This window comes from Poromitra crassiceps (assembly GCF_964638095.1).
Source record: "Poromitra crassiceps genome assembly, chromosome: 6".
Classification (NCBI taxonomy): Eukaryota; Metazoa; Chordata; class Actinopteri; order Beryciformes; family Melamphaidae; genus Poromitra; species Poromitra crassiceps.
In genome coordinates, this window is record NC_139627.1 from 12,902,153 (window position 1) to 12,929,022 (window position 26,870).

The 26,870-nt window shown below is 44.5% G+C and overlaps 1 protein-coding gene across 1 annotated transcript in view; it reads right to left on the minus strand.

Moving 5' to 3' along the window:
• Positions 1–470: 470 nt before the first annotated feature.
• LOC310777709 (anthrax toxin receptor 1-like) overlaps positions 471–26,870 on the minus strand; it is a gene marked incomplete at both ends in the record, with an annotated part of 43,876 nt that continues 17,476 nt past the window's right edge. The window contains 10 exons of the mRNA XM_083638083.1: positions 471–509; positions 4,638–4,718; positions 5,681–5,854; positions 8,283–8,378; positions 9,926–9,976; positions 13,979–14,074; positions 15,277–15,355; positions 19,852–19,921; positions 23,829–23,924; positions 26,635–26,695. Coding sequence (XP_083494209.1) covers positions 471–509; positions 4,638–4,718; positions 5,681–5,854; positions 8,283–8,378; positions 9,926–9,976; positions 13,979–14,074; positions 15,277–15,355; positions 19,852–19,921; positions 23,829–23,924; positions 26,635–26,695 — 843 coding nt within the window. The remainder of the gene's footprint in view (positions 510–4,637; positions 4,719–5,680; positions 5,855–8,282; positions 8,379–9,925; positions 9,977–13,978; positions 14,075–15,276; positions 15,356–19,851; positions 19,922–23,828; positions 23,925–26,634; positions 26,696–26,870) is intronic.

Below are 26,870 nucleotides of genomic sequence, written 5' to 3' on the forward strand. Positions count from 1 at the left end.
CGGCCTACGGCCTTCATATTTTGCAAATTACCTGGATGAGCTGGTCTGGTCTATGGCCAAATGGGGGCGTGGTAATGGGCGTGGCCAATCACAAAAAGGTGCCTGACTTCCAAATTTGATTTACGCAACAGCACAAAAATGTGTCAAAAGTTTGGCGGCGGTATGGACTCTACCTTAAAATTAAGGCTTTTTTAAATTTCTTTTTAATCATGCAGTATGCACATCAGTTATTGTTATATTGACCAGTTCAACTAGCAGCTCGTCTCTCTGTTGAGTCCCACTGGAGATCAATGCAATTTCAAGTCTGTTGTTTCAACACGTATCGTGTTCTATAGCTCCACCATTTCCAGATATATTTACTACTTTCAGGTTTCATGTTGAGTCCTGATCTCTCTCTCTCTCTCTCTCTCTCTCTCTCTCTCTCTCTCTCTCTCTCTCTCTCTGTGTCTCTCTCTCCCTCTCTCTGTGGTCTAGTGACTCTGGACTCTGGTGAAGTTGATGCAGCGACCCTGTGGGAAAACGACAACAAAAGACAGTTAGATTGATCTGTTTACAGTAAAACCTTTCTGAAAAATGCAGATTATTCCATAAACTGCCATTTCAATCTGACTCAATTGAGTAGAATGCGGTACAGGCAACAGCGGTTATCTGTTCAATTTGATTTGAATTGATCTCAGCATGTGAAGTACTAGCGATCTCGTAACATTTTCAACTTCTAATTGGCCAACATCATCATTCATAAACAGTCTCCAAACAATCATCATCCGCAAATGATGTAGCCATCTCTTTGGCCAAACTCACGAAATGCGCCACAACTCAGTCCAAAAAAACAACAATTTAGGTGCAAGGCCATAGGAAACAAGGCCAAACTGATGAAAAAGAAAAGGGGCCAGCATTCTCAATGTCCTTGTACTTTTTCTTTTAAATCTGGTTCAGATCAACAACACATTTCAGTGAATAGCCTTAAACGCATCTGTTTTGACCCGATTCTGGCCTACCTTGATGAGGTTAGGGCGAGGGGTGAGTCGCCCGGCTGGATTCTCCTGGACCCCTTGCGTGGGATCCCACGTTGTAATATATATACCGGTGTGTGTGTGTGTGTGTGTGTGTGTGTGTGTGTGTGTGTGTGTAGTATATATATATATATATATATATATATATATATATATATATATATATATATATATATATATATATATATATATATATATATATATATATATAAAGAAAAAAGAAAGAAATGGCATATATATATATATATGGCATTTCTTTCTTTTTTTTCTTTTTCCTGTGTCTGAGTTTATTCGATTTTGTTCTTTGCGTTGCAAAAAACCTGAAAAATTAAATATTGGGGAAAAACGCCAATTGTTTTGGCCAATAAGTGACAAGAAGATTCTCTCCAAGATGTCATCAAAATTAGCAATCACCTAAAACTACTGACCCGATTTTCATGAAACTTTGTGGAAGGGTGTAGCATTTTGCAGTGGATCCCGATCTGACTCACGCAGTCATAGCACAAACAAGCAGTAAGTAAGTAACTAGTCTCGACGCCAGACCGATGAGAGTTCTTACGCTGATACACTACGTTACTGCATGCTGCAGAGCTCTCTCTGGGTCTGATACACTACGTTACTGCATGCTGCAGATCTCTCTCTGGGTCTGGGACACTTTCCCTCAGAGGGCTGGTTATGGGAGGGAACCGTTCACTTGGCCAGTCATATGCCAGTGATGGCTTCAGTCCTCTCCAATCAGTAACGACTTTGCGTTCAGACAACACGGGAGGCACAGCCCATTTGCTCTCTCATCGGTGCTACGACCTGTCACTCATTCAATTTCAACCCGCCTTCAAAACCAGCAGTGGCTATTATGTAGTATGCGGAGCGCAGCGATTCAACGTAATATTTGAGTCTGGGGAGAGACTAGTAAGTAACAAATGGCTCATTTCCACCGCAGGTAGTAGCGCGATCCCGCTCCGCTCGACTCGATAAATTGTCTCATCCCACCGGTTTAAACTGTCCCAGCCCGGGTTGTATTGGAGTCGAGTCGTGCTACTTTTCGTACCTGCCTCGTCGGGGTTCTATTCTGTCAACCCGGGTTCATACGGTGACGTGAAAACATTGTAGACGACTGATTGGCCAGGCAGAATCGTGTTTACTCTATCTACTGACTGTCAATGCGCTGCATACCAGTTTAGTGGGCTTACATTCTCTTCTGTTATGTTATTTCCATCAGTCTTTGTGTTGCTGCCTTCGCCTTTGTGAAATAAAGTCGTGGCGGTGGTTTCAATTGTTTTCAGAGTGAAAAAAGTCCGCTGCTCAGCAAGCTCCTATAGTTAGTTGAGCTGCAGCGCTCCGCTAGGCCGCAGCGGGTGTTTGGTGAAGCCGCGGTCTTGCCTGAGAGGCCGCGGGGTACAGGGCAGGCTTCACTCTGTTGCGCCTCTTCCGTCCGCGCGCAGCACATGCCTGACTAACTACAAAGTGATATCCAATCCTGGCCGATTGTCACATTCGCCCATGTCCACTGTAGGTCATTTAGAGGCACCAGTATTTCATAAACAGTTTAAAAGTTCTGTGGATGGATTTAATTGTAACATTATGTCTACTTCGGCTATAAGCGAAGGACAGATATGCGGGGGCGGGGGTGGGTGGGGGCAGATGATCCGGGGTGGAAGCAAAACGTCCATCGAGCCGAAACGATTAGAGCCGAGTGGGGACGAGCTGTGCAGGGCTGTTAAAAGTGGTGGAATTGAGCCATAACAGTGTTGGGCAAGTTGCTTTCAAAATGTAATATACTACATATTACTAGTTACTTTCATTTGTGAAAGTAATAAGTTACTTTACAATATTACTGTCTGTGTAGAGTAACTTGTTACTTATTACACTACTTTTTCCATTAAGGTCCTTACACATCGGGAGCGTTTTTTCGTGCGATTAATTTGCACGTCAATAATATTTTCCGAACCTATATCAGTCAATGCAACCATGCATACCAGCGGCAAAGTTTCGCTGAGCGTTAATGCGGCGTTTATTTTTTCGAACCACGGTCGATTTTTCAGGAATTCGCTTCCGACGTGTACACATCTGTGGCTGTGATTGACAGGTGGGTCAAAACTCGCATCGCAATTTCGTGCCGTATATTCGCATCGCTCTTGATGTGTAAGGGCCTTTCCTTTCACCAAAATAACTGCAGTAGCAGAATGACATCGCTGCCCCAGAACCATCCCGAAAAATAATTTAAACCGTCTTGAAGTCAGTGTAAACTGTCCAAAATTCGAAATGTTATCATTTTCCTTTGTTATTGTCATCTATAGTGGTTAATTGCATAAAACACACAATTTGATTAGGTAATTTGGATATTTTTTAAAATATGTGCTTTGATTAAAAAAATATAATAATAATCAATTTGTAACTTGTGTTACTCGACAAAGTAACTGCTATAATATTACTGAAATCCTATTGGTAATAAGTTATATTACTGAGTTACTGCTAAAAATAATATACCGGTATTACATGTAATATATTACTTTTGTAATGAGTTACCCCCAACACTGGTAACTAATTACATAAGTAACAGTAAATAATACCGGGCCTTGGCAGAGGTCTGCGCTCTCAAAGTGCCCTTCTAGTTTCTGTTGTTTCTAATCACATCACTCCACAGTCAAGCAGTCTGGTCCATTTTGTAGATTTCCAATCAAATTAACTGGTGACTCTGTGCCAAAAAGACCTTAACCCTACTACTGCAGACAGTCCAGTTTTTTGTTGTAATCATCGATGGGGAAAGTACACACGTTCTTTACTTAAATAGAAGTACAGATACTTGTGTAAAACTAAAAGTAAAAATGTTTCTGTGCAAAGCGAACTGAAACTCACATCAAATTAATATAATTCGGATACTATTAAACTTTAAAGATCCCCTCCAAACATTTTTCAAGATTTATAAAGACTATACTTTGATTAATAATTTGTGTGATATGCTTTTTCCACAAAAAAGGTGCACATGATCAATGCATGAAAGCTGGGAGAGCATGAGACGAAGAGAGAGAGAGACAACGTTACGTTCTTCTTGTCGTGCAGTAAAACTAAAGTAAGTAGCCTGTTTTGAAAATGTAAGGAGTAGAAAGTACAAATATTTGTGTTAAAAGGAGGGAGTACAAGTAAAAAGTTGTCAGAAAATTAAATACTCAGTAAAGCACAGATACCTGAAAATGCTACTTAAGTACAGTAACAAAGTATTTGTACTTAGTTACTTCCCATCTCTGCTTGTAATCAGATTGATTTAAATCAATATTTGGTGTCAAATGATGATTGTCTTTGGTAATAAGCAGGATGATGTATAGTACAGCGACTTCCTGTCTGTGTCGAGAGCTTGATTGGTTATTCTGCAGTAATGGCTGTCTCCATGTCAGTGATCAGTCATGTGACTCAGAGTGTTTTAAGGCAGTGGTTCTCAAACACTTGATAAGGTTTTGTCACAGAGTCCCTCATCTGATCAGATTTTTGCTTTTAGATCTTTTATTACAGAAAGTGTATGAAACCCATGACCAAAATAGTCATAAATTCTGGCATTGTTGGAGAGTGAATAAAATCAATGTTTCCCCTTTTGCTGGGGACCCCCTGGAACCCCCTCAAGCACCTCACCTTGTCCTGCTGAGTGGGCCTCATGATTGCCACTCTGTGGTACTGCCGCCTCAGCACGGCCCGCAGCGCATCAAAACGCCCCTGAAGGTCAGATCGAGTCAAGTCACTTCTAACAAACAGGTTTGCGGCAACAAAGCAGCCAAAAATATAGCTAAAAATAGCTTAGGATCATAGTTTAAAGTGAACCTATATAGCTAAAAATAGCTTAGGATCATTGTTTAAAGTGAACCTGTATGGCTAAAAATAGCTTAGGATCATAGTTTAAAATGAACCTGTACAAGCCAATGTCTTAATAATGTATTTATAATGTAATTTATTTCGTTCACTTCCTCCTTATTCCTCTGGGGTCTGAAGAACTGTTTGATGTATTTCTATAAAAAATTGGGGGAGGAATTCTGCCAGCTAAAGAAGGGAGTATAGGCGGCTATCTTGCCTGCAGAGTTTTCAAATCAAGTAGAATACCGTTTTGCAAGAAATCTGGGGGGGTCAGTCCCCCTTTAAGAATGGAGCCCTTGCAAAGTGGAATTTATGTGTCTGGAAAAGCATCCAAGGAGGAGGAGGAGGAGGAGGAGGAGGAGAACCTGGACCCATCGTGGCTATAGGGAACAGATGCCAACACATTATGTGATTGTATGTATGCTCTGTTGTATATCTACTGGAGATGGTGAATAGGGAAGGGGAATGGTAGCAGCCAACGTGTCAATGTAAATGTGTTTTTGTAATTTTAGCTTTACGAAAAATGTTTTAATTAAAATAAAATAGCAAATAAAATAATACAAACTATTGTAATTACATTTGAATGATTAAAAACTAATTTAAAAGTAAAAGACCACTTGAATTCTGACTTTATTCCTCCAAATTCCTCCCATGTATTGCTCCTGACTGTATGGAAAAGGCTTTCCAAACAGCATTCTGAAACCAACCACATGACATCCCGCAGGATGCGCACGCTGCAGGATGCGCACGCTGCAGGATGCGCACGCTGCATGATGTGCACGCTGCATGCACGTCATTAAAGGAAACATTACGGTGTGTGACCTCACCTTGATAGGAGTGTACCATGTGGACTGTGGTGTGGGGGTGCAGAGTGGAGCGGGACAGGGGGGCGGTCGGGGTATGATCGGCTCTTCCACCTCCTCTGGCATGGTGACCACGGCGTTTTTGGCTTTCGTCAGCCGCGCCCCCTCCTCCGTCGAGCCTTTCGCCCCCCAGCGCACCTACACAGGTAGAAAGGACAGGTAGGGCAGATAATTACAGAAGGCATGGGGCCCTATCTTCCCCCTGGCCTTAAAATAGCGTTTAAGGCCAGGCTCAGCGCAAATTGTGGGCGTGGTCAAGCACAGTCCATATTTTCCCCTCGGCGCTAAACCCATCTGTTAACCACTTAAGCACGCCTTTTAAGCGTAGAATTATTCACAGCGTACTCATTGGAGAACTGCAGTAAACAAATCACTACCGTCCTTGTACCCCATAGTTATACTATAACTACACTCCTTGTACCCTGTAGTTATACTATAACTACATGCTTATTTGCGGGCTGTATTCTAAAGCGTTACCTATTATGCTCCTCAAACAAATCTCACTGCAGTTTAAATACAGCATGTAAATACGCTACACTATAACAAGATCAAAGTGAAAAGAATGTTCTAAACGCTTCGGCTAGAAAAATATAGCCTATCCCTGGATGTCATGATGAGATTAGATTGGTGAAAGTTTGGGCAGAATGATATCGTTTTCTCTACCTTTTCTTCTCCCCCACTGCACAGGTAGGATGATGCAACAGCCTCTGAATGACAGGGACTCAAAACTACGGTAGAACAACTTTTTTTTCCATCGGTCTTTGTGCCTGCCTTGTGTCTACATAGGCTATAAATTAGTGGCCTTTTCCCCAAAATAGTGATGGTTCTGTCATTCTGTGGTGTAGCCTACATTTCAGATCTGATGCTTGCAGTGCGCTAGGGGCAGAAATTGACACGCGAGAGAGAGGGAGAGAGGGAGTGAGTAAGAGGGAGTGAGAGAGAGAGAGTGAGAGAGAGAGAGGGGGGGGGAGAGAGTGAGTGCATCCCCGGGGCCGGCGCGCTGAATCTGCATCTCTCCCGTATCTCCGCTGCATAATTACGCATGCAGTACCCACCAATTTAGTCCGTCATTTTCCCCTTGGCGCACATAAAGAAACATGCTTCCGTCACTGTCTGCTTGATGGCGAGAGAGACTTCAGCTGTATGCTACTCGTGACAAAACCAGACATCGAATTTTCAACAGTTAACTTTTGCAGTATAGGCCTAGGTTACTGGCTATATCCCCGGCACACTGAATAAGGCCTGGGTTTGAAAAGTGCTAAGCGCTAAATTAATGCCAGGGGGGAAGATAGCGTTAGGCCAGTATTTAAGGTCGAGACGCCCATTCTGGCCTATTCTGGCACTGCGCCATGCCTCTTCGGCGTAAAGCGCATTTCGGGGCCTAAAAACATGATGCTATCTTCCCGAGCCAGGCGCAAAGCGTGTTTTTTGCGTTTAACGCCAGTTTAGCGCCTAAGGCCAGGGGGAAGATAGGGCCCATGGTGTCCTAGTAGTGACACTGAACTGTAACCAGAAGTTCACAGGTTTGATTTCCACAGTAGGTGATGTGTGTCAAGCGTTTGAGAGCCTTTTTATGGCATTTGTCACACACCCCTGCAGTTCAACTGTAAAACAGCTATGCACACATGGCCATTGATGATACCTGAACATCTTCACACATTTCCATGATGATTGGATAATCAGTCGTAAATGTACGACAATTTAGCTGACAGGCCACGCCCTCTCACAAATGTCAAAATGTATATCTTCAAAACGACACCCTTTTAACAAATTGTAATGAGATAGGTCTGTTGATGCTACATCAAACTTTGGTGGTGATTGGTCCAACGGTGTAGGAGGAGATGTTAAAAATGTGTTTTTCAAAACTTTTAAAAGATCTCAAAAACTTTACGGGTCAACCTTGAGGCAAATTTGTAGTCAGCTGCAAGCAGGCGCCGTGGTAAAAACTAAACAATGATACTTATTTCAAGCATGCAACCTAGGTCCAATCCTCCCACATTTCAGATGGTTAAAGGAACACTCCGCCGGTTTTCAACCAGCTTTGTATCATTAGAACATCAGTAGTATATCAGAAAACTGTAAACTATTTTGAAGTAATTAATTTAGTTTGACAGTTATTGAGAGTTGATTTGAGTTAGCTGTGGACCAGTAATGTCATTCATGCACAAATGACATCACTGGTCCACAACTTTACTCAAATCAACTCTCAATAACTGTCAAACTAAATTAATTACTTCAAAATAGTTTACAGTTTTCTGATATACTACTGATGTTCCAATGATACAAAGCTGGTTGAAAATCGGCGGAGTGTTCCTTTAACATCAAGCGATGATTTTTTTCTTTCCTTTTTTTATTAAATGAGTGGATGAATGAATTAATGAATACATAAATGAATAAATAAAGACACAAATGAATGAATGATCCAAACTAATCAAGTCCATGTGACTGTCACTCATAGCTAACTCCACTTCTGCTGTGTCTCAGCATTCAGTATACTGTATGTATACTGTATTTATATTGTATTTATATTGTCTTTATATCGTCTTTATATTGTATCTTTCTTCACCTCCACGCGTCTGATTCCTCCAGGTCCTCTGCCTCCGTAGTAAGAAGCGTCGACTGTCGGCCATCTGTGTTTGGGTGAAGTCTCTTCCTCCGGCTCCTTCAACACAACAAACGGAAACTATAGGGGTCCACTGATATGGGTTTCTGCAAGGCCAATACTGATTACATAATTGCCCTGTGATTCTTTGCACACCCTGACGAAGGTCTGTTTGACCAAAACATGTTGGTGTCACGGTGCAAATAGCATGATGCACGGTGCAAATAGCATGGTGCACGGTGCAAATAGCATGATGCACGGTGCAAATAGAATGATGCACGGTGCAAATAGCATGATGCACGGTGCAAATAGCATGATGCACGGTGCAAATAGAATGATGCACGGTGCAAATAGCATGATGCACGGTGCAAATAGAATGATGCACGGTGCAAATAGAATGATGCACGGTGCAAATAGCATGATGCACGGTGCAAATAGCATGATGCACGGTGCAAATAGCATGATACACGGTGCAAATAGCATGATGCACGGTGCAAATAGCATGATGCACGGTATAAATAGCATGATGCACGGTATAAATAGTATGATGCACGGTGCAAATAGCATGGTGCACGGTGCAAATAGCATGATGCACGGTGCAAATAGCATGATGCACGGTGCAAATAGCATGATGCACGGTGCAGCTGATGGAAGAAGGTGTAGGAAGGAAGGCTGAGGGGATAATGAGTGACGGACATAAAGAGCTGGACGGGGGAAAGCGCAGGTGGAGTGTGTGAGACTGGCGGCAGATGTTCGGGATGTTTGAAGACGGGTGGTGCCCCCGGGCTACGGGAGTGACCTGACCTGAATACTGATTACGGTACAATATTTTTGTAGCTGCCAAATTCTCTAGTGGTATTCTATGTCTTTAAATGTCACAATTGTCATGCCAATTTTTTATATTAAGTATATAAAAAAGTATTCCGTGTTTTCTCCAGATATATTGAATTACCGCAATAACTGATAAGTTCTCATTCTTCTCACCCTACTTCCAACAAGTGCTACTGTCGTGCATAACAGAACATCAACTGATTACATCTACAGTATCACTGAATTTATATAGGATGTGAGTGAAAGATAATCACATTTTCGGTTAACGCCCTCAGACTGAGGAAATTAGATTTAGGGGACAAATTCAGTATCAACTTCTAAATAGAAAACTGTGTTTTAGATAAGTGCTATATAAATAAATATGTATTATTTATTGGCATATTATATCTTGTCAGTGGTGCTCAACCCTACAGACATGTACAGTATCATGTTGATAAGGTCAGTTGGTGGTCTTGAGCAGCAGGGACAACAGAAGTGGACTGTTTTTTTTCTTTTCGGACTGGCTTTGTGTTTGGACCTGATACTGACATTTAGTTTTGTGAGAAACATTTTGAAATGAGTTTACTTCACATTTTATGTGAAGCACTTTTTTTTTTTTTTTTTCGGACTGGCTTTGTGTTTGGACCTGATACTGACATTTACCGTAGTTTTGTGAGAAACATTTTGAAATGAGTTTACTTCACATTTACTTCACATTTTATGTGAAGCACTTTGAATTGCCTCTGTGTATGAAATGTGCTATACAAATAAACTTGACTTGACTTGACTTGACTTACAATGGCAGGAAGAGGTGGAGGAGGGCGAGAGGGGGGAGGGTCTCTGATCACCTGCAGGACAAGGCACAATATCAAGCAGTAATACTACAACTATTACTATAAGATACACATCTCATATTTTCTCCCCCTATAGACCCTTTTACTGTTTGTTTTACAGTGATGACGGATTTGGTGGGCGGAGCCGAACTCGTTGCAGAAAGTTACAACTAGCGGTTCAGCTGTCATAGAAATATGGAAGATCCCGATGCCTCCTCCACGTATTTTAAAGCTTTGCCAGCAACAGACAGGTTACCGTACACCAGGGGTCAGCAACCTTTTTGGTATGAAGTGCCACTTTCACATTTTCTTGTCCATCAGTGTGCCACACCAAGATTAATGACTCGCACATCAACATTTAAATTGCCGACAGATTTGCAATTTTATTCCATCCAAAAGTCAGATCTGATAATAATTTTTATAGATATTTTTTAGATTATTACTTAAGTTAATTATCAAAAAAATATCTATAAAAGAATTGTATGCACAGTTGCCATTGCAAAGTGTTCCAAATACCAGCAAAGGTCAAAACTGTACTGAATTATTGGTCTTCAACAATAACCTAAAACAAAAATAAAATATATGCACAGCTCCCATACAGTTTTTCAATGAAATTCATTATTTTACAAAGTGTTCACACCCACCCACCCAGGCACGCATACACACGCACGCACACACACACACACACACACACACACACACACACACACACACACACACACACACACACACACACACACACACACACACACACACACACACACACACACACACACACACACACACACACACACACACACACACACACACACACGTGGGTGTTACTGTTTGTTTGTTTCCCGTACCTGGACACGGAGCGTTTTACAGATTCAGCCCTGTCTGTCTCATCCTTGAAGACGTTCTCGTGTTTCGTGTCAAAATGGCGTTTAACACTTGACGTTCGGCACACAACACTTTCCAGACATAAGGTGCACACAGCACGGTCATTCATATGCACAAACCCCCTGTCCTCTGTCCACGAGGGCTGGAAAGGCCTGGATCTTTTAGGTGGAGGATCTGCCATTGTTTGTCTTTAGCGCGTAGCACTATCTGACTTCTGCTGCTGGTCAGCTGTGTATCTGGAATGTATGGAACGCAAGGAGGCAACCAATCAGAGGCAGCTAAGTACACTGTGGTGCTACCGTAAAGACCCTAAATAACAGGCCGCGCAACTGCAAATGGTTGTGAAATAGGTAATTTGGCAACGTTTCTACAAAAACACTCAAATGCTGCTGTGCGCTGGCGTGTCACTGGTTAACCCTTCGCGTGCCAGAGGTGACACGCGTGTCATAGGTTGCCGACCCCTGCCATACACAAATAAGATAACTCTTTCAAACTCTGTCAGGATGGGTACATCGCCAAAGTTGCAGTGCCGGACATCGTCATATTCCTAGTGGGAATGTCCAGCGTCTCGTAACGCATACGGCACGAGACATCTTTTACAGGGTCTATTGTACTTGGCCAATTCCCACTGCTGTCCCAGTCGTTGTTCCACCCCCTCTGCCGATCTGGGGAGAGTTGGAGACTAGCACCGAGTGGGAGGATCACGCTATTTCCCCCCCAGATCCCCTCCCCCCCAGACCAGAGGAGGCGCTAGTGCAGCGACCAGGACTCATAGCCCACCGGCTTCCCACCCGCACACATGGCCAATTGTCTCTGTAGGAACGTTGGACCAAGCCGGAAGTACTGCTTCCAGGATTTTAAGCCGGGTCACTACCCAGACGCCCCCTACTACTACTTTAATGATCTCAAATGCAAAATAGCCCAGAATCTGGAGATACTTTGCAAGAATCTGGATCATATCTGGAGCTAGGGAGATGTTTTGTATATCCTTTATGCCAGGTCAAATATGCCTTATATAGTATACTGTGCCCAGATATACCTAATGTTATATATACATATAACATGTAACATGTAACATACATATAACATATACAGTATAACACAACATAACATATATATATATATATATATATATATATATATATATATATATATATATATATATATATATATATATATGTGTGTGTGTTACATATACACATTAAATAAAATATCTGAATATGCCCTCATACCATATATTGAAACATTCTGGACCCAGTATTTAGCTAGAATATGACCAAACCTGTGGCATACTGTATCATCACCCTGTCATTTAACATATATGAGGCAAGATGTTTTGGTAGTATCATGCAGAGATGGGGACTTGAGACTTGGTGACTTGGACTCGAGTCGACTTGAGTCCCTGTTTTGATGACTTGACAAAAAAGAAATGATTGAGACTTGACTTGGAAGTTAAACACTCGAGACTTGACTTGACTTGAGGGATGATGACTTGGATGACTTGTTTGTGTTCATCAGTTTAAATATAAAATATAAAATATTAACATGTTCAACGTTGTCAAGTGTCTGTGTAAAATTATCCGGTAGCGAGTACAAGCTGGAAATAGCGTTGTTATGATTGGATGACTGGCTGTCAGTCATGCTCCTCTCACTGGATTTGGACTGGTTTTGGTTTTTCAATGAGAAGGCGCTTACGTTAGTTGTTAGTCATCGTTACTTGAGCAGAAATCAAGAAATAAATAAGGTTTTATAGTTAATCCAAAAAGCTGAACCAACCCCTTCACACACAAAAAAGAAAGCTTTACTATAAAGGCTTAGTCTATTAAGCCTTTATAGTAAGCCCCGGGGTGGCTGTAGCTCAGGAGGTAGAACAGGTCGTCCCCTAATCGCTTTGGATAAAAGAGGTCGGTGGTTCGATTCCCGCCTCCTCCAGTCTGCATGTCGAAGTGTCCTTGGGCAAGACACTGAACCCCAAATTGCTCCCGTTGGTGTGCCAGCACCCTGCGTGGTAACCTGCCGCCATTGGTGTGTGAATGGGTGAATGTACCTACTGACTGTAAAGCGCTTTGGATAAAAGCGCTATATAAATGCAGGCCATTTACCATTTACCATTTATATTACTGGACAAATTAAAAAGCCGAATCAAAAAGTAGAGAAATACGAGCACACTCGGAGAGTGAAACAAAGAGGTCCGGTGCACGGCACGAGTACAGAATCAAAAGGAAGAAAAAGCCAGCACTCAAAAAGTCCTTTTCAATATTTAATTTACCTCAGTCAGGAGTAGTACAGCACATACATGTTTCGGCCCTAGGCCTTCCTCAGTGTGGGCCTCTCCAAATTAAATATTGAAAAGGACTTTTTGAGTGCTGGCTTTTTCTTCCTTCAAATTAAAAAGCCAACATGTTTCCACCACGCACGGCCTTCATCAGGGCAGTCATTACATTAAGGTTTTATAGTTATTCGACTTTTGTTTAATTACATTTATTTTGCTGAATATCGATAATTATAATACCAATTCACTTCTTTGTTATAATTTTGGAACAGGTTAGATTGGCCAATAATATCACTACTAAGTACTAAGTACTAATACCTTGTCTTTTTTCTTTATAAAGGAAGGCACGACTGCAGTATCTTGGGTGGACACATGTCTGGTATCATGTGAAATGTGTGTGGCATTCTACATACTGTCATGTATCGGGAATTATCTTAACTCCATATTCTGATCAAAAGTGGTCACATTCTGCAGATAAGATATACACCAGATATTGCATTTTACAAAGCCGTGATCGGAGGGTATACAACACGGATTTCATCATGTATGGCTCATAGTTTGAAATATGCAGGCAAAACCATTTCCCCATTCTGGGGTATTTTGCACAGTCAGTAATGGTGATCTTACAGTAATATAAAGACAATGTGCAGCACTAACGGAAATATCTAAACTGTTTGGTGAAATGAACGTCCACTTTGATTAGGATTAGCAGATTTGGGTCTCGTGCATCCACGAGGACACACACTCGGACGCACGCACGCACACACACACACACGCACACGCACACACGCACACACACACACACACGCACACACGCACACACGCACACACACACACACACACACACTCACTCACTCACTCACCACAGTGCAGCAGAGAGGCCAGAACCACCACAGCAGAGCCACAGCCAGGAACAGCAACAGAGCCAACAGCAGCCACAGCACCCAGGTCCCATCTGACTGGAGCAGACACATGTGGTGGTGTAGCAGTGTGTTCGACCTACTCACACATGTGGTGGTGTAGCAGTGTGTTTGGTGTGTCTGTGTGGGTGGTAGGCCTACTCACACATGTGGTGGTGTAGCAGTCTGTTTGGCGTGTCTGTGTGGGTGGTAGGCCTACTCACACATGTGGTGGTGTAGCAGTGTGTTTGGTGTGTCTGTGTGGGTGGTAGGCCTACTCACACATGTGGTGGTGTAGCAGTCTGTTTGGCGTGTCTGTGTGGGTGGTAGGCCTACTCACACATGTGGTGGTGTAGCAGTCTGTTTGGCGTGTCTGTGTGGGTGGTAGGTCTACTCACACATGTGGTGGTGTAGCAGTCTGTTTGGCGTGTCTGTGTGGGTGGTAGGCCTACTCACACATGTGGTGGTGTAGCAGTGTGTTTGGTGTGTCTGTGTGGGTGGTAGACCTACTCACACATGTGGTGGTGTAGCAGTGTGTTTGGTGTGTCTGTGTGGGTGGTAGGCCTACTCACACATGTGGTGGTGTAGCAGTGTGTTTGGTGTGTCTGTGTGGTGGTAGGCCTACTCACACATGTGGTGGTGTAGCAGTGTGTTTGGTGTGTATGTGTGGGTGGTAGGCCTACTCACACATGTGGTGGTGTAGCAGTGTGCCTGGCAGGTCTGTGTGGGTGGTAGGCCTACTCACACATGTGGTGGTGTAGCAGTGTGTTTGGTGTGTCTGTGTGGGTGGTAGGCCTACTCACACATGTGGTGGTGTAGCAGTGTGCCTGGCAGGTCTGTGTGGGTGGTAGGCCTACTCACACATGTGGTGGTGTAGCAGTCTGTTTGGTGTGTCTGTGTGGGTGGTAGGCCTACTCACACATGTGGTGGTGTAGCAGTGTGCCTGGCGTGTCTGTGTGGTGGTAGGCCTACTCACACATGTGGTGGTGTAGCAGTGTGTCTGGCGTGCCTGTGTGGTGGTAGGCCTACTCACACATGTGGTGGTGTAGCAGTGTGTTTGGTGTGTCTGTGTGGTGGTAGGCCTACTCACACATGTGGTGGTGTAGCAGTGTGTTTGGTGTGTCTGTGTGGTGGTAGGCCTACTCACACATGTGGTGGTGTAGCAGTGTGTTTGGTGTGTCCGTGTGGGTGGTAGGCCTACTCACACATGTGGTGGTGTAGCAGTGTGTCTGGCGTGTCTGTGTGGTGGTAGGCCTACTCACACATGTGGTGGCATAGATGGTGATGGGACTGGAGATGTAGGACTGTCCGTTGTTCAGGCTGATCAGCACATTGATTGATCTGCAATTATCAGAAGGTAAAACTGAAAACACATCGACACCAAAACCTCCACATATCTAAGTTAAGTTCTCCTTTATTTATCCCCATGGGGAAATTCACTCCTCTGCATAACTCTAACATACAGGTACATGTCTTTGGGTGGTGGGAGGAAACCGGAGCACCCGGAGAAAACCCACACAAACACGGGGAGAACCATCAAACTCCACACAAAAAGGACCTGGGACGGATCGGGGTTCGAACCCGGGACCTTTTTGCTGTAAGGCAACAGTACTAACCACTGAGCCACCGTGCCGCCAATCTAGTGTAGCTGCAGGAGCAGCAGGTGTGACATCATCATATATTTACAGTAAATCAATTATTTTTTAATAAGCTTTGAATATCATTCATTTCAACCAAGTCAACTTTACTCAAGTCCCAAGTCTCAAGTCCTGAGGCACTCAAGTCTAAATGTAGAACCGCAAGTCAAATCAGAACAAAAGTCCAGACTGTCCACTATCAATTTAATATCTTAAGAAAACTAAATATCCAAATATCATGAGTTTGATTTCTAGAATCAGTTTCTTCAATCAATTAAATCATTCCATACAAATTCAGAAAACAGGATTTAAATTCAAGTCGTTTGCTGGACGTTTGTGGGGAAAATGCTTTGAAATCTTCCATTACTGTAGATTCCAATATTTTCATATTTTCATGACTGCAGGAACCTAGAAGAACGAAGAAAAACAGAGAAGAAAAACACACCAAAATACTTATGGACCCAGAAATTAAACGTAACTGTTTGATCTTTGATCTTAATAGAGAGTGGGCTGGAATACATCACAGGAGCTGAACATCATCCCACCAGTGAAATTCCTTTCATGTAGAACAGTGGTCCCCAACCACCGGGCCGCGGACCGGTACCGGGCTGCAACGCATTTGGTACCGGGCCGCGAGCCCGGTCAAAAAAAAAAAAAAAAAAAAATTTTTTACAAACATTTTTTTACAAACTACAAACATAAATAAACGTCAACTTGAAACTATGTTTCAACTACCACACAGCCTATAATATTATAGCCTATGTTTATTTAAATATATTTTTTTGTATTCTAAAGCCACCTATTTCTGAAGAAAATGGTGAAAACGACATACCCAAACTAAAATGCTTACTGTGGCTGAACCGCTAGGGTTACAGACAACTGCCTGACCTTTTCTGAAAGGTAAGACTTTGAAGTTTCTGTTCCAAGTGTCAGAATGACTCTATGTGTTACTGACCCTGAGCAACACCAGCTCAAACACAGTGGTTGATTCTTGCCTAGAATAAAAAACACTTTTAGAGTGTAAACAGTTACCTGTGGTTGTTGTATTTATGGCTAGAAACCCAATGGAGACATAGCCACCGGCCTTACCACATCCCAACTCAAAGAAGATGAAAAAATAGCAAAACATGAGTATTTGGCAGTGGTTTTAGTAGGGAGATACCTAGGCGGATTTCCAAAAAGCCATTTGAAAAAGCCAAATAATCTGAAATGTTGTCTTTGTCTTTGTACAAAGACAGCTATAACTTCCGCTGTGTTGATCTGATCTGAAAAAGGAAGACATGGTTCGATGCGCAAGATTCAGACGATTAATTTGGTATGTAGCATGAACAGCATTGTTCAGAATTAACTACCTCATCACGTTAATGACAGATGAACAGCAAAAAATCTGAAACGTCACGCCCGTGTTACGGTGCCATGCAAGAGGTTAAAATTGACAACCGGTCCACGACTTTTTTCCCCATCTATCTACCGGTCCGCAGCACAAAAAAAGTTGGGAACCCCTGAGAAGACTCATATCTACGGTAATTTATTTATGGTAAACAGAAGTCCATTGCTGGCTTGATAGTGAGACATTCCCAGATCCTGTGCAGACCCATTATGCTCCCTCTAGAGCAGTGGTTCTCAAAGTGGGGTCCGGGGACCCCTAGGGCAGCCAAGTCTGCTTACTTTTCCACCATCATCAATGACCCAGCCACAATCCAAAAACCCTCTTCACCACTGTCAACAACCTCCTCAACCCCGTACCGACGCCCTCCCTACCTCCACATCTGAACAGTGTAACTCAGGGGTGGGCAATTATTTTTCATGGGGGGCCACATGAGAAACCCAGATTGTTGCCGGGGGCCAAACAAATATTGTCATGCCGTAGTAACCCAGGAACTTTGATGATAGAGAGGACCACAAAAAAATGTCCTCGCTACCAGAGGGCCAGATTTTGCCGAGGGCTGGGGGCCAAACGGCGCTGGTGCGAAAAGATTTGGGGGATTTGAAGTCTGGTTTAGAGGAATAACTAATTTTAAATTAACAGTTGTGATGTCATTATTCAGTCTTAAACACCAATATTTGAAACTTTTCTCACTCACTTCTATGTCACCACTTGCTCTCCCTGCAGGGCTTGAAGTTAACTTTTTTGACCACCTGCCAATATGGCTGCTAGATTTTAAAGTTACCAGCTAATTAGAATTTCCACTAGCCAAAATGTTTTTCTTGAAATAAAACTCATAAAATATGAGTGGGTTAATTTATGCATAATTATCAGTAAGTGGCCCGGGATTCTCAAAGCCTGTGTTGAGGGTCACACACAAATGCGCTCTTGAAGCGAAATAAATCCAAAACCAACAAGTTAATTATTTACATTTTTACTTCAATGTAGAACAGTCATTTCTTACACATGAGATTACTTTTAGCCTTTTATCCATAAAGATTATTGAAAGATATTCCATATATCCAGACTGAAATGTTATAACAGAAGTGGAGTATTGGCCAGAATGATATGTTTGATATGATATTTTTTTTTTTTTGCAATTCCAGCGTGGGCCACACAGGAGGCGCTCGCGGGCCACATGCCGCCAGTTGCCCAGGTCTGGTGTAACTCATTCCTTCAGTTTTTTGGAGATGAAAGCACCACTATTTCACTGCCCCCCGTGTCTGACCCAGCAGCCCCTATCCCAGCCCCCCTCCTCTCCATCCCTCCTGACCTCTGACCCAGCAGCCCCTATCCCAGCCCCACTCCTCTCCATCCCTCCTGACCTCCCTACCCCTCCCCCACACCGCCGCCTCACCCGGTACACTGCAGTTGCCCCCTTCACCATCTCCAATCTCATCAGTTCATCCAAACCCACAACCTGCTCCCTCGACCCCCTTTCTGCTGAAATCATGCCTTCCTGTCCTCTGCCCCTATCTCACCAAGCTCTTCAACTGCTCCCTGTCCCACAGAACTGTCCCCTCTGCCTTCAAAACCTGTCCCACGGAACTGTCCCCTCTGCCTTCAAAACCTGTCCCACGGAACTGTCCCCTCTGCCTTCAAAACCCTCTTCAACTGCTCCCTGTCCCACAGAACTGTCCCCTCTGCCTTCAAAACCTGCTCCCTGTCCCACAGAACTGTCCCCTCTGCCTTCAAAACCTGTCCCACAGAACTGTCCCCTCTGCCTTCAAAACCGCCTCCGTCACTCCAATTCTGAAGATACCTGCTGGGCTTCTTGACCCATCCTGCCTCAACCACTACAGGCAAATCTCCAACCTCCCCTTCCTCTCCAAAACCCTGGAACGGGCTCATAGCCACTCAACTCCAAACCCACCTGCACTCCAATAACTTACTTGAACCCCTCCAGTCTGGTTTCCACCAATCTGGGAACCCATCGGTTAAACAAATAAACAAAACTATTTTTTTCTCTAAAATCTGGGGACAGCACCGTTTCAATGTGGTTCAACAGGAACTCGAAACAACAATAACAACTCGAGCTCGTTGCTAGTAGCAAGTAGCAACTTGCTACACGCTGAAAATGGTACGTTTTGACTAGACACCGGACACGTTCACTTCATTTTGATCAGGTAAAGCGCAGCATGCGTGCGAGTGCTGTTACACCCCTTTTGATGGAGCCTGCCGACAGATTTGCCGCAGATTTTCGATGCAAGTCGAAAGTCTGTCTCGAGAGATTAGGTTTCCACTGACTCAGCAGTGAAGCACAGAAACTGCACTCCTCAAAGTCTTCAACGACCTCCTCACCTCTGACAACACCGGATCCCTCAACATTTATCTTCATCTTTATTGTTTATTGAAGCAGGGACAGTACACAATAAATATATTGCACCAGAGATAGCTAAAAGCTCATTTGCATCTGTAGTCCCTGGGCACACAGAGTCCTGTGCGCACACAGTACATATCAAATACAGCAATTAAAGGAAAATCCTAATGTCTAACACTCAAGATACATGTGTCTTGATGATTATAGTCTGTGTGCGGCCGGACAGATCAGGAAGTGAAACGAAACGGTTTATGGCAGCCACTTCGGCCATAGCCACAAAATTACTTTCAAACAAACTGTTAGAATATAATGATAATTGGGTGTGTTGGCAAAAAAGAAAGTGTGTGTGTGTGTGTGTGTGTGTGTGTGTGTGTGTGTGTGTGTGTGTGTGTGTGTGTGTGTGTGTGTGTGTGTGTGTGTGTGTGTGTGCGTGCGTGCGCGTGTGTCTACTTACTGTCCGACCTCATGCAGGACAGGCGCTGGACATAAGAGATAACCATCCTTAACCACAGTGGGCTTCTGGTCTGAGAGAGAGAGGGGGGGAGGGAGAGAGAGAAAGAGAGAGAGGGGGGGAGGGAGAGAGAGAAAGAGAGAGAGGGAGGGAGGGAGAGAGAGAAAGAGAGAGAGGGGGGTAGGGAGAGAGAGAAAGAGAGAGAGAGGGAGGGTGAGAGACATTGTACTATACCGCGTTCACGGGATATTTGGCAACTTAAAATCTGCCATTAGAGACCAGATGGGTTGTGTTGTTGTGGGCGGGGCTCCAGACATTCTGAAGCAGCCTGTGCAAATCTCATTGGCTGATGAAGTCCGTTAGCGGCTGATGTTTACCTGCACTTCGTCAAAACTTCAAATACTTTCAACTTTTTTGATGGACTATAGGAGACTTCCGTCAGTGTAGCGGCGTCTAACAGTCAGCAGCTGCCTGGGCCAGCAGCTGCCTTCCCCAGGGAGAACAGACAGGGCGCGGTGTGGGTGGAGTCAGGGCACGGTGTGGGTGGAGTCAGGGCACGGTGTGGGTGGAGTCAGGGCATGGTGTGGGTGGAGTCAGGGCATGGTGTGGGTGGAGTCAGGGCACGGTGTGGGCGGAGTCAGGGCACGGTGTGGGTGGAGAGTGGGGCGATTCTCGTTGTCTGTCAAAATGTTACAAAACGTTCCTACTCGGAGTGAAGTCGAGGGGAGAAACGCTGTCGCTGGGAGGAGGGAGGAGGGGGGTGGGAGGGGGCGGGTCGCTGTTACCGTGGAGACGACTGAAACCTTTCGCCCAAGTATAAATTAATAAGTGCAAATTGGCAATAGCTGCGACCACATATGCAAATGTCCAAAATGCAGGGTGGCAGGGGCAGCCTATTCTGCCTCTGATACCCTGCATTTCCAAATCCCCACCGCCCCCTTTTAGCCAACACAAAGAGCTTCACACACTTGACCTCCATGCCAAATTTCAGCCCTCTGCCCCTGCCATCCTGCATTTCAAAATTTTAGCCAATATGCATGAACACAAAAGCACGCCTTCACACACACACACACACACACACACACACACACACACACACACACACACACACACACACACACACACACACACACACACACACACACACACACTTGAACTTGTGGACCGACCTGGTCGCAGCTAAAAACGTTTTTTATTTCTGTCAAGCGACAATTATCAAAAATGTTGAGCGCCCTATCATAAATCAACCTCATGGAGAAGAGGGGAGAGAGAGGGAGAGATACAGTCATGATGTGGTGTCTCTGTCCATGTCCTCTCAGTGACCCCGCCCCGCCCCCCCTCGTGATCAATTGATAGACTAACGAGACAGAAGACGTCTCTCTCTACTCTCACATAATGTCTCCACTGTTCTCAAGTCAATACAGAGAGAAAGAAGCCGCTGTACGCCTCTCTGAGCTACAGAGACACAGCATATCATATGTCACAGATGATTTGATCCAAAGTGCATTGCAGTGCCACGAGTGCACACGACACGTCTCTGAGCGCGGGTGGTCCCACTGGGGATCGAACCCGTAACCTCTGCAGTGTTAGTGCCTTGCTCTGCCCATTGAGCCATGCAGGACTCAGGTGAAACTGGTTTATCGGGGGTTGGGCTCCGCCAGCCGGTTCCAAGTTGGCCAAATACCCAGATGCAGGGCACATTCCATTTGTGTTAGGAACTAGGAATATTGAGAAGAGAAGAGTAGAGCGCACGCACATCCGAGATTATTTCAACAGGTGCTGGAAAAAATACGCGTATAGAAAAAGAAAAGGAAATCCGCACACTGTTTTTTAAGCTCCCACGGTGAGTTTTTTGAATTACAAAAAAGCAACGTTTCGACCCTCACGGGTCTTCATCAGGCAGTGCAGAGAACAAGCTCTCTGTGCATGGGCATATATATAACCTCACATGGGGTGGTGGTGCCCCAATCAGGTGATGCCAGACACCTGTGATCATTACAAAATACATAATTGTACGACTTTTACAACGTGAGGCTTTTCACATATATACACTCAACACGTTGGCTCCGTATGGCCTCAATGAAGAACTAGACGTCAAGCCATTCCTGTGATGTTTTAACTTTATTATATTCTGTCTTAACTTTATTATATTCTGTTGTTATACGTATACACCTTGGCCATTGTAGACACGTGCCTGGCTCTTCGGTCATGTGGGTAGCACGTATGATTCTCACCTGGGAGTCCTGGGTTCAAACCCTGCCTGAACCTACCTTGGCCTACCGTGCTATTCTTTTACATTTCTTTGGTTTTCTTATTGGTATAGATAGGGATAATAATATTCACCTGCATGTTTTACTTCTTGTATTTCTTGTATTTTAGAATTTGTTTACCTCTGTTATTATATGATCTTTGAAAAAGTTGTATTCTTGTTGAAAGACCTATTTCAACAATTATGTATTTTGTAATGATCACAGGTGTCTGTCATCACCTGATTGGGGCACCACCACCCCATGTGAGGTTGGGGTCCACCCGCTATGCCAACCACCCGCTATGCCAACCACCCGCTATGACCACCCGCTATGCCGACCACCCGCTATGCCGACCACCCGCTATGCCGACCACCCGCTATGCCGACCACCCGCTATGCCGACCACCCGCTATGCCGACCACCCGCTATGCCGACCACCCGCTATGCCAACCACCCGCTATGCCGACCTTAGGTTTAGGCGTGGGGGTGGGAGAGGTTAGGTTTGGCGTGGGGGCTGGGAGAGGTTAGGTTTTGGGTTAGGGTCTGGGGCAGGTTAGGTTTAGGCATGGTGGGAGGTTAGGTTTGGCGTGGGGGCTGGGAGAGGTTAGCTCCACCGCCGCCTCGCTCAGCTGGTTCTGCTTGTGGGCTATCGGCATTGCGACCTGTCGGCACTGCGGCCTGTCGGCACATAGACGCGGCACCGTGAGGTTATATATATGCCCATGCACAGAGAGCTTGTTCTCTGTACTGCCTGATGAAGACCCGTGAGGGTCGAAACGTTGCTTTTTTGTAATAAAAAAACTCACCGTGGGAGCTTAAAAAACAGTGTGTGCGGATTTCCTTTTCTTTTTCTTCAGGAACTAGGAATATCCCAGTTGGAAAGCAGTCAGGGTTAGCTCTAGCCAGGCTAGCCATTGTTAGCAATAACAATGGCATTACGCGGTATTTTTGCACATAATATAAACACCGTAGCAACATGTCCATGTCAAAATAAGAAGTGTTCTCAGAACACATTATTTGGCCTCGCTACTGTTTGCGGTCGGATGTGGGCCACGAACATTTTTGAGATTTTCAAGCGGGCCATGAGTCGCAAAAGGCAGTGCTGCTCTGGAGGAAACACTGGATACTTGGAATTTGGGGGCATAAGAACTGATGATACTGAATATTTACAGCAGGTTGAATGTTGTTGTGTCACACGGCTTTGCTACTGGGTGGTACGGTGGCGCAGTCGGTAGCGCTGTCGCCTCACAGCTAGAAGGTCCTGAGTTTGATTCTCGCCTGGGACGCTGTGGGTGCTGGAGTTGTGACCCCCCCATATCTTCAGTGCCTACTGCAGGCCTTTCTGTGTGGAGTTTGCATGTTCTCCCCGTACCCCCCAGGGGGTTCCTCCGTACATAACCCCCCACTAAAAACATGCAGAAGATCGTCATCCGACCAGTGACGACAACATCTGAAGTTGGTCCAGTGATGGTCCCCGGGCGCTGGAAAGAAAAAAAGCGACCACTACTCCTGGCCTGCCCCCCGGAGGAAAGGACAAGCCTGGATGGGTCAAATGCAGAGGACATATTTCACCGGCCACCGTCAGCATGAGTGTGTGTTGTGGCCGCATGCATGTGTTGTAGTGTGTTCGTGTGACAATAAAGACGGGCTTCCGTCTGAAATCGTGTTTTTAATCGTGTTTTACTGACTGTAAGTGTTCTGGTTGACTGTGAGGGAGCACAGAGCTACTGACTGTAAGTGTTCTGGTTGACGGTTAGGGAGCACAGAGCGCCTTCGGCCCGCCTGGATCCACTGAATCCACTTCCCCTCATCACGATGTTGAACGACTCTGAGAGAAGACAGCAACAAAACACAGAGAGGCAGCGATTATTATGGGATGTTTTCATCACGGGGATGAAAACAACAACAACAAATACATGAAGTTGAAAAATATAAGAGGAACTAATAGAGTGCAGACAGTGATTTTTCCATAGCAAGATTTTTTTTTTATTCCATAGAAACTACAATATCAAATGTCAAATGTGGTGACTTATTATTCCAGCAATGTTAAAGGTCCAATTTCATGAAAAAAAATGATTTCCCTTGCATTTGATGATAAGGACTATAGACCTTATTCGCTAACCCTGGACAGCGCCATATTGTTGACATACCGTCCTGCAGCTGACAACTATAGTAACGGCCTTATTGTCGTTTCTGTTCCATTACAAAATAGCGATAGTGATGACAGCACTAAAAAACCCAGAGTTGTTGTTTGTATGTTGCCGTTAATGCCTGTAATAATAAACAAAAGAAAAAACGAGGTGAACAGACTTTGCCGTGAGGAGCTGTCAGAAAGTTTCACTTGTCTCTCCTAACTATCCACACATCTCCTGTTCTGACGTATCCTCAGTCTCGCTCCCTTCACGTCTGTGGACGGTAGAGATAGAAACAAACCACAGGGATTTTTATTGCTGTCATCACTACAGCCATGTATAATGCAGGTCACCATCCAAACACAACAGGAATGATATAGGTAACGCTGACGGCGGCTAGCTTCGTATAAACACTGCTCTTACATAGGCTGTCACTTGAGAGCTGCAGCGCTATGTCAACAGCATGGCAGTGGTGGGCGTGCCCGTACGTGAGTTACGTCAATCGAATAAGGTCTATAGATGTACATCATGGAAGTCTCAAAACACATGGGGCCCTATCGTCGTACAGGCGCTATCGCTTACGCACCGGTTTGTGCATTTTTTTTGATTGATGATTGATTGATATTTTTATTTAAGTGTCATGCACCTGGGTGCCCAGCCCATATGGGCTTACAAGACACTATATCATAATTACAATCGCCAAGATGGCCACACAACAAATCCTGTGCACCTTAAGCCTTATGCTATCTTCCCTAACTCTTAAGGCAGGGACGATAGCAGTCAGCCTCGCGCAAGTGTCAATTTGCATTCCAGGTGTTATGCCGAGTTTTGCACCACCGCCGCCAAACGCATCCCCACCTCACGGGAGCATATTGTAATGATTTATACAGAAACGTAACTGTTTAAAAATGATATAATTGTCTGGGTTTTAATTGTCTGTCTCCCTGTTTTTAAGTTAAAACAGTCCCAAAATATGTTGGGTATGCAATTCTCGTTGGGGATGCAGAACTCGGCATAACACCGGGCGCAGGCGCAAATTGGAGATGTGCCAAGTCATCTGCTATTCTCCGTGCCCCGCAAAATACCATTTGTGCACGGCGCAAACGGATAACCACCAGAATTATTCACAGGTGTGGCCTGGCGATGCCTGGGCGTTACATCAATCAAACCAATCAGATTCCCGTCTCCCAGTCTTTAATGCAGTTTGTGCAATGCATGCTGTAATTATCTCGATGCGTAATTTGGATATCTCACAACACCACCATCACATCATAAACATCTGCGATTTGATGCAATTCGGGTTCTTTTGTTGACTGGAAAATAGAAACGTGTTTGCAACGGAGAAACAGGGACATTTGATTGACAATAATATTGCAAGTAGGCTACAATGTCCAAGTTTTCTCAATTAATTTCCCAATAACCCCTCTTTGCGATGTGATAAAAGTTTCTCAGTGAATTATAGTTGATTGCCTCACTGAATGATCTGCTGTTACCCAATTTTAGCAGCAGAATTTGATGTCCTGGCGTTTGGCACATCCATGCGTAATGACCTATCCAAAAGGAATTCCCCTGCACTGCGCTGTGCAGCGCGGAGAAGAAATGGTGCACTCAAGCTCAGTGGGGTGTTTTTGTCTTCTGTAACTTTGTGAGATCACAAAGTAAGACGCATTTCATTTGCCCGCTTACAGCACCACCCCACCAAGTGAATGTGTGTTGTCTGTAGCATAGAGACAGTCCGCATGTCTGGGAACGCCCACAAAATGTTAACCGGGTGGCGCGCGAGTGGGGTAAAACCACCCATATATATCATGGGCTGACTCACCAAAAGACGGTGCTGCGGCTCTAAACTACAGGTTTGGGGGTTCTAGAGCAGAACACAAGACGTCTGCTCAGATGTGCGTTTACTGCGGTGGTTAAATCCCCGATCGTGTCTGCCTGGGCTGGGCTATCAGCTAAATTCTAACTTTGCTGAATGGATAGAACGGGGTTTTTTACCCCACCCTGACCACGCCCCCAGCCAGGCTGAGCCAGCTAAGCCAGCGTCTATGACGAGACGTGGCCTCAACCTATAGCTGTAGAAAGGAAAAACGCCCAGAAAACAATCAACTGCGCCAAAGATGATTCATCCGAACAGATCATCTTATCAGAGGCCCCACCCCCTCAAAATGGTGAATAGTTGATGAGGAGAGACAGAATGGATAGAGAAGTCCCACAAATGCTGTTTTTCTTTTTTAAGACCCATGAGACATGTTTTAGATGGCAAAAAAATTGCGTAAAATGGGACCTTCTTTAGGAGTTAAATTCATATGCATTATTTATCGGCACAATTGCATTTGTTGTTTCAAATCTGTATTAATTTGTTCTTGCATAATTGTCTCTTGTTGTGGAAAAAAGCATCCAACTTACCATTGACACAAACGCTGGATGGCTCTATTGTGAATATTTCTGTGCACGACTGCTTCAGGATCTGAGTGGAAAGGCAGATGGACAGACAGACAGACAGACAGACGGACAGACATGCAGACAGACAGAGAGACAGACAGACAGACAGACAGACAGATGGACAGACATGCAGACAGACAGAGAGACAGACAGACAGACAGACAGACAGACATGCAGACAGACAGAGAGACAGACAGACA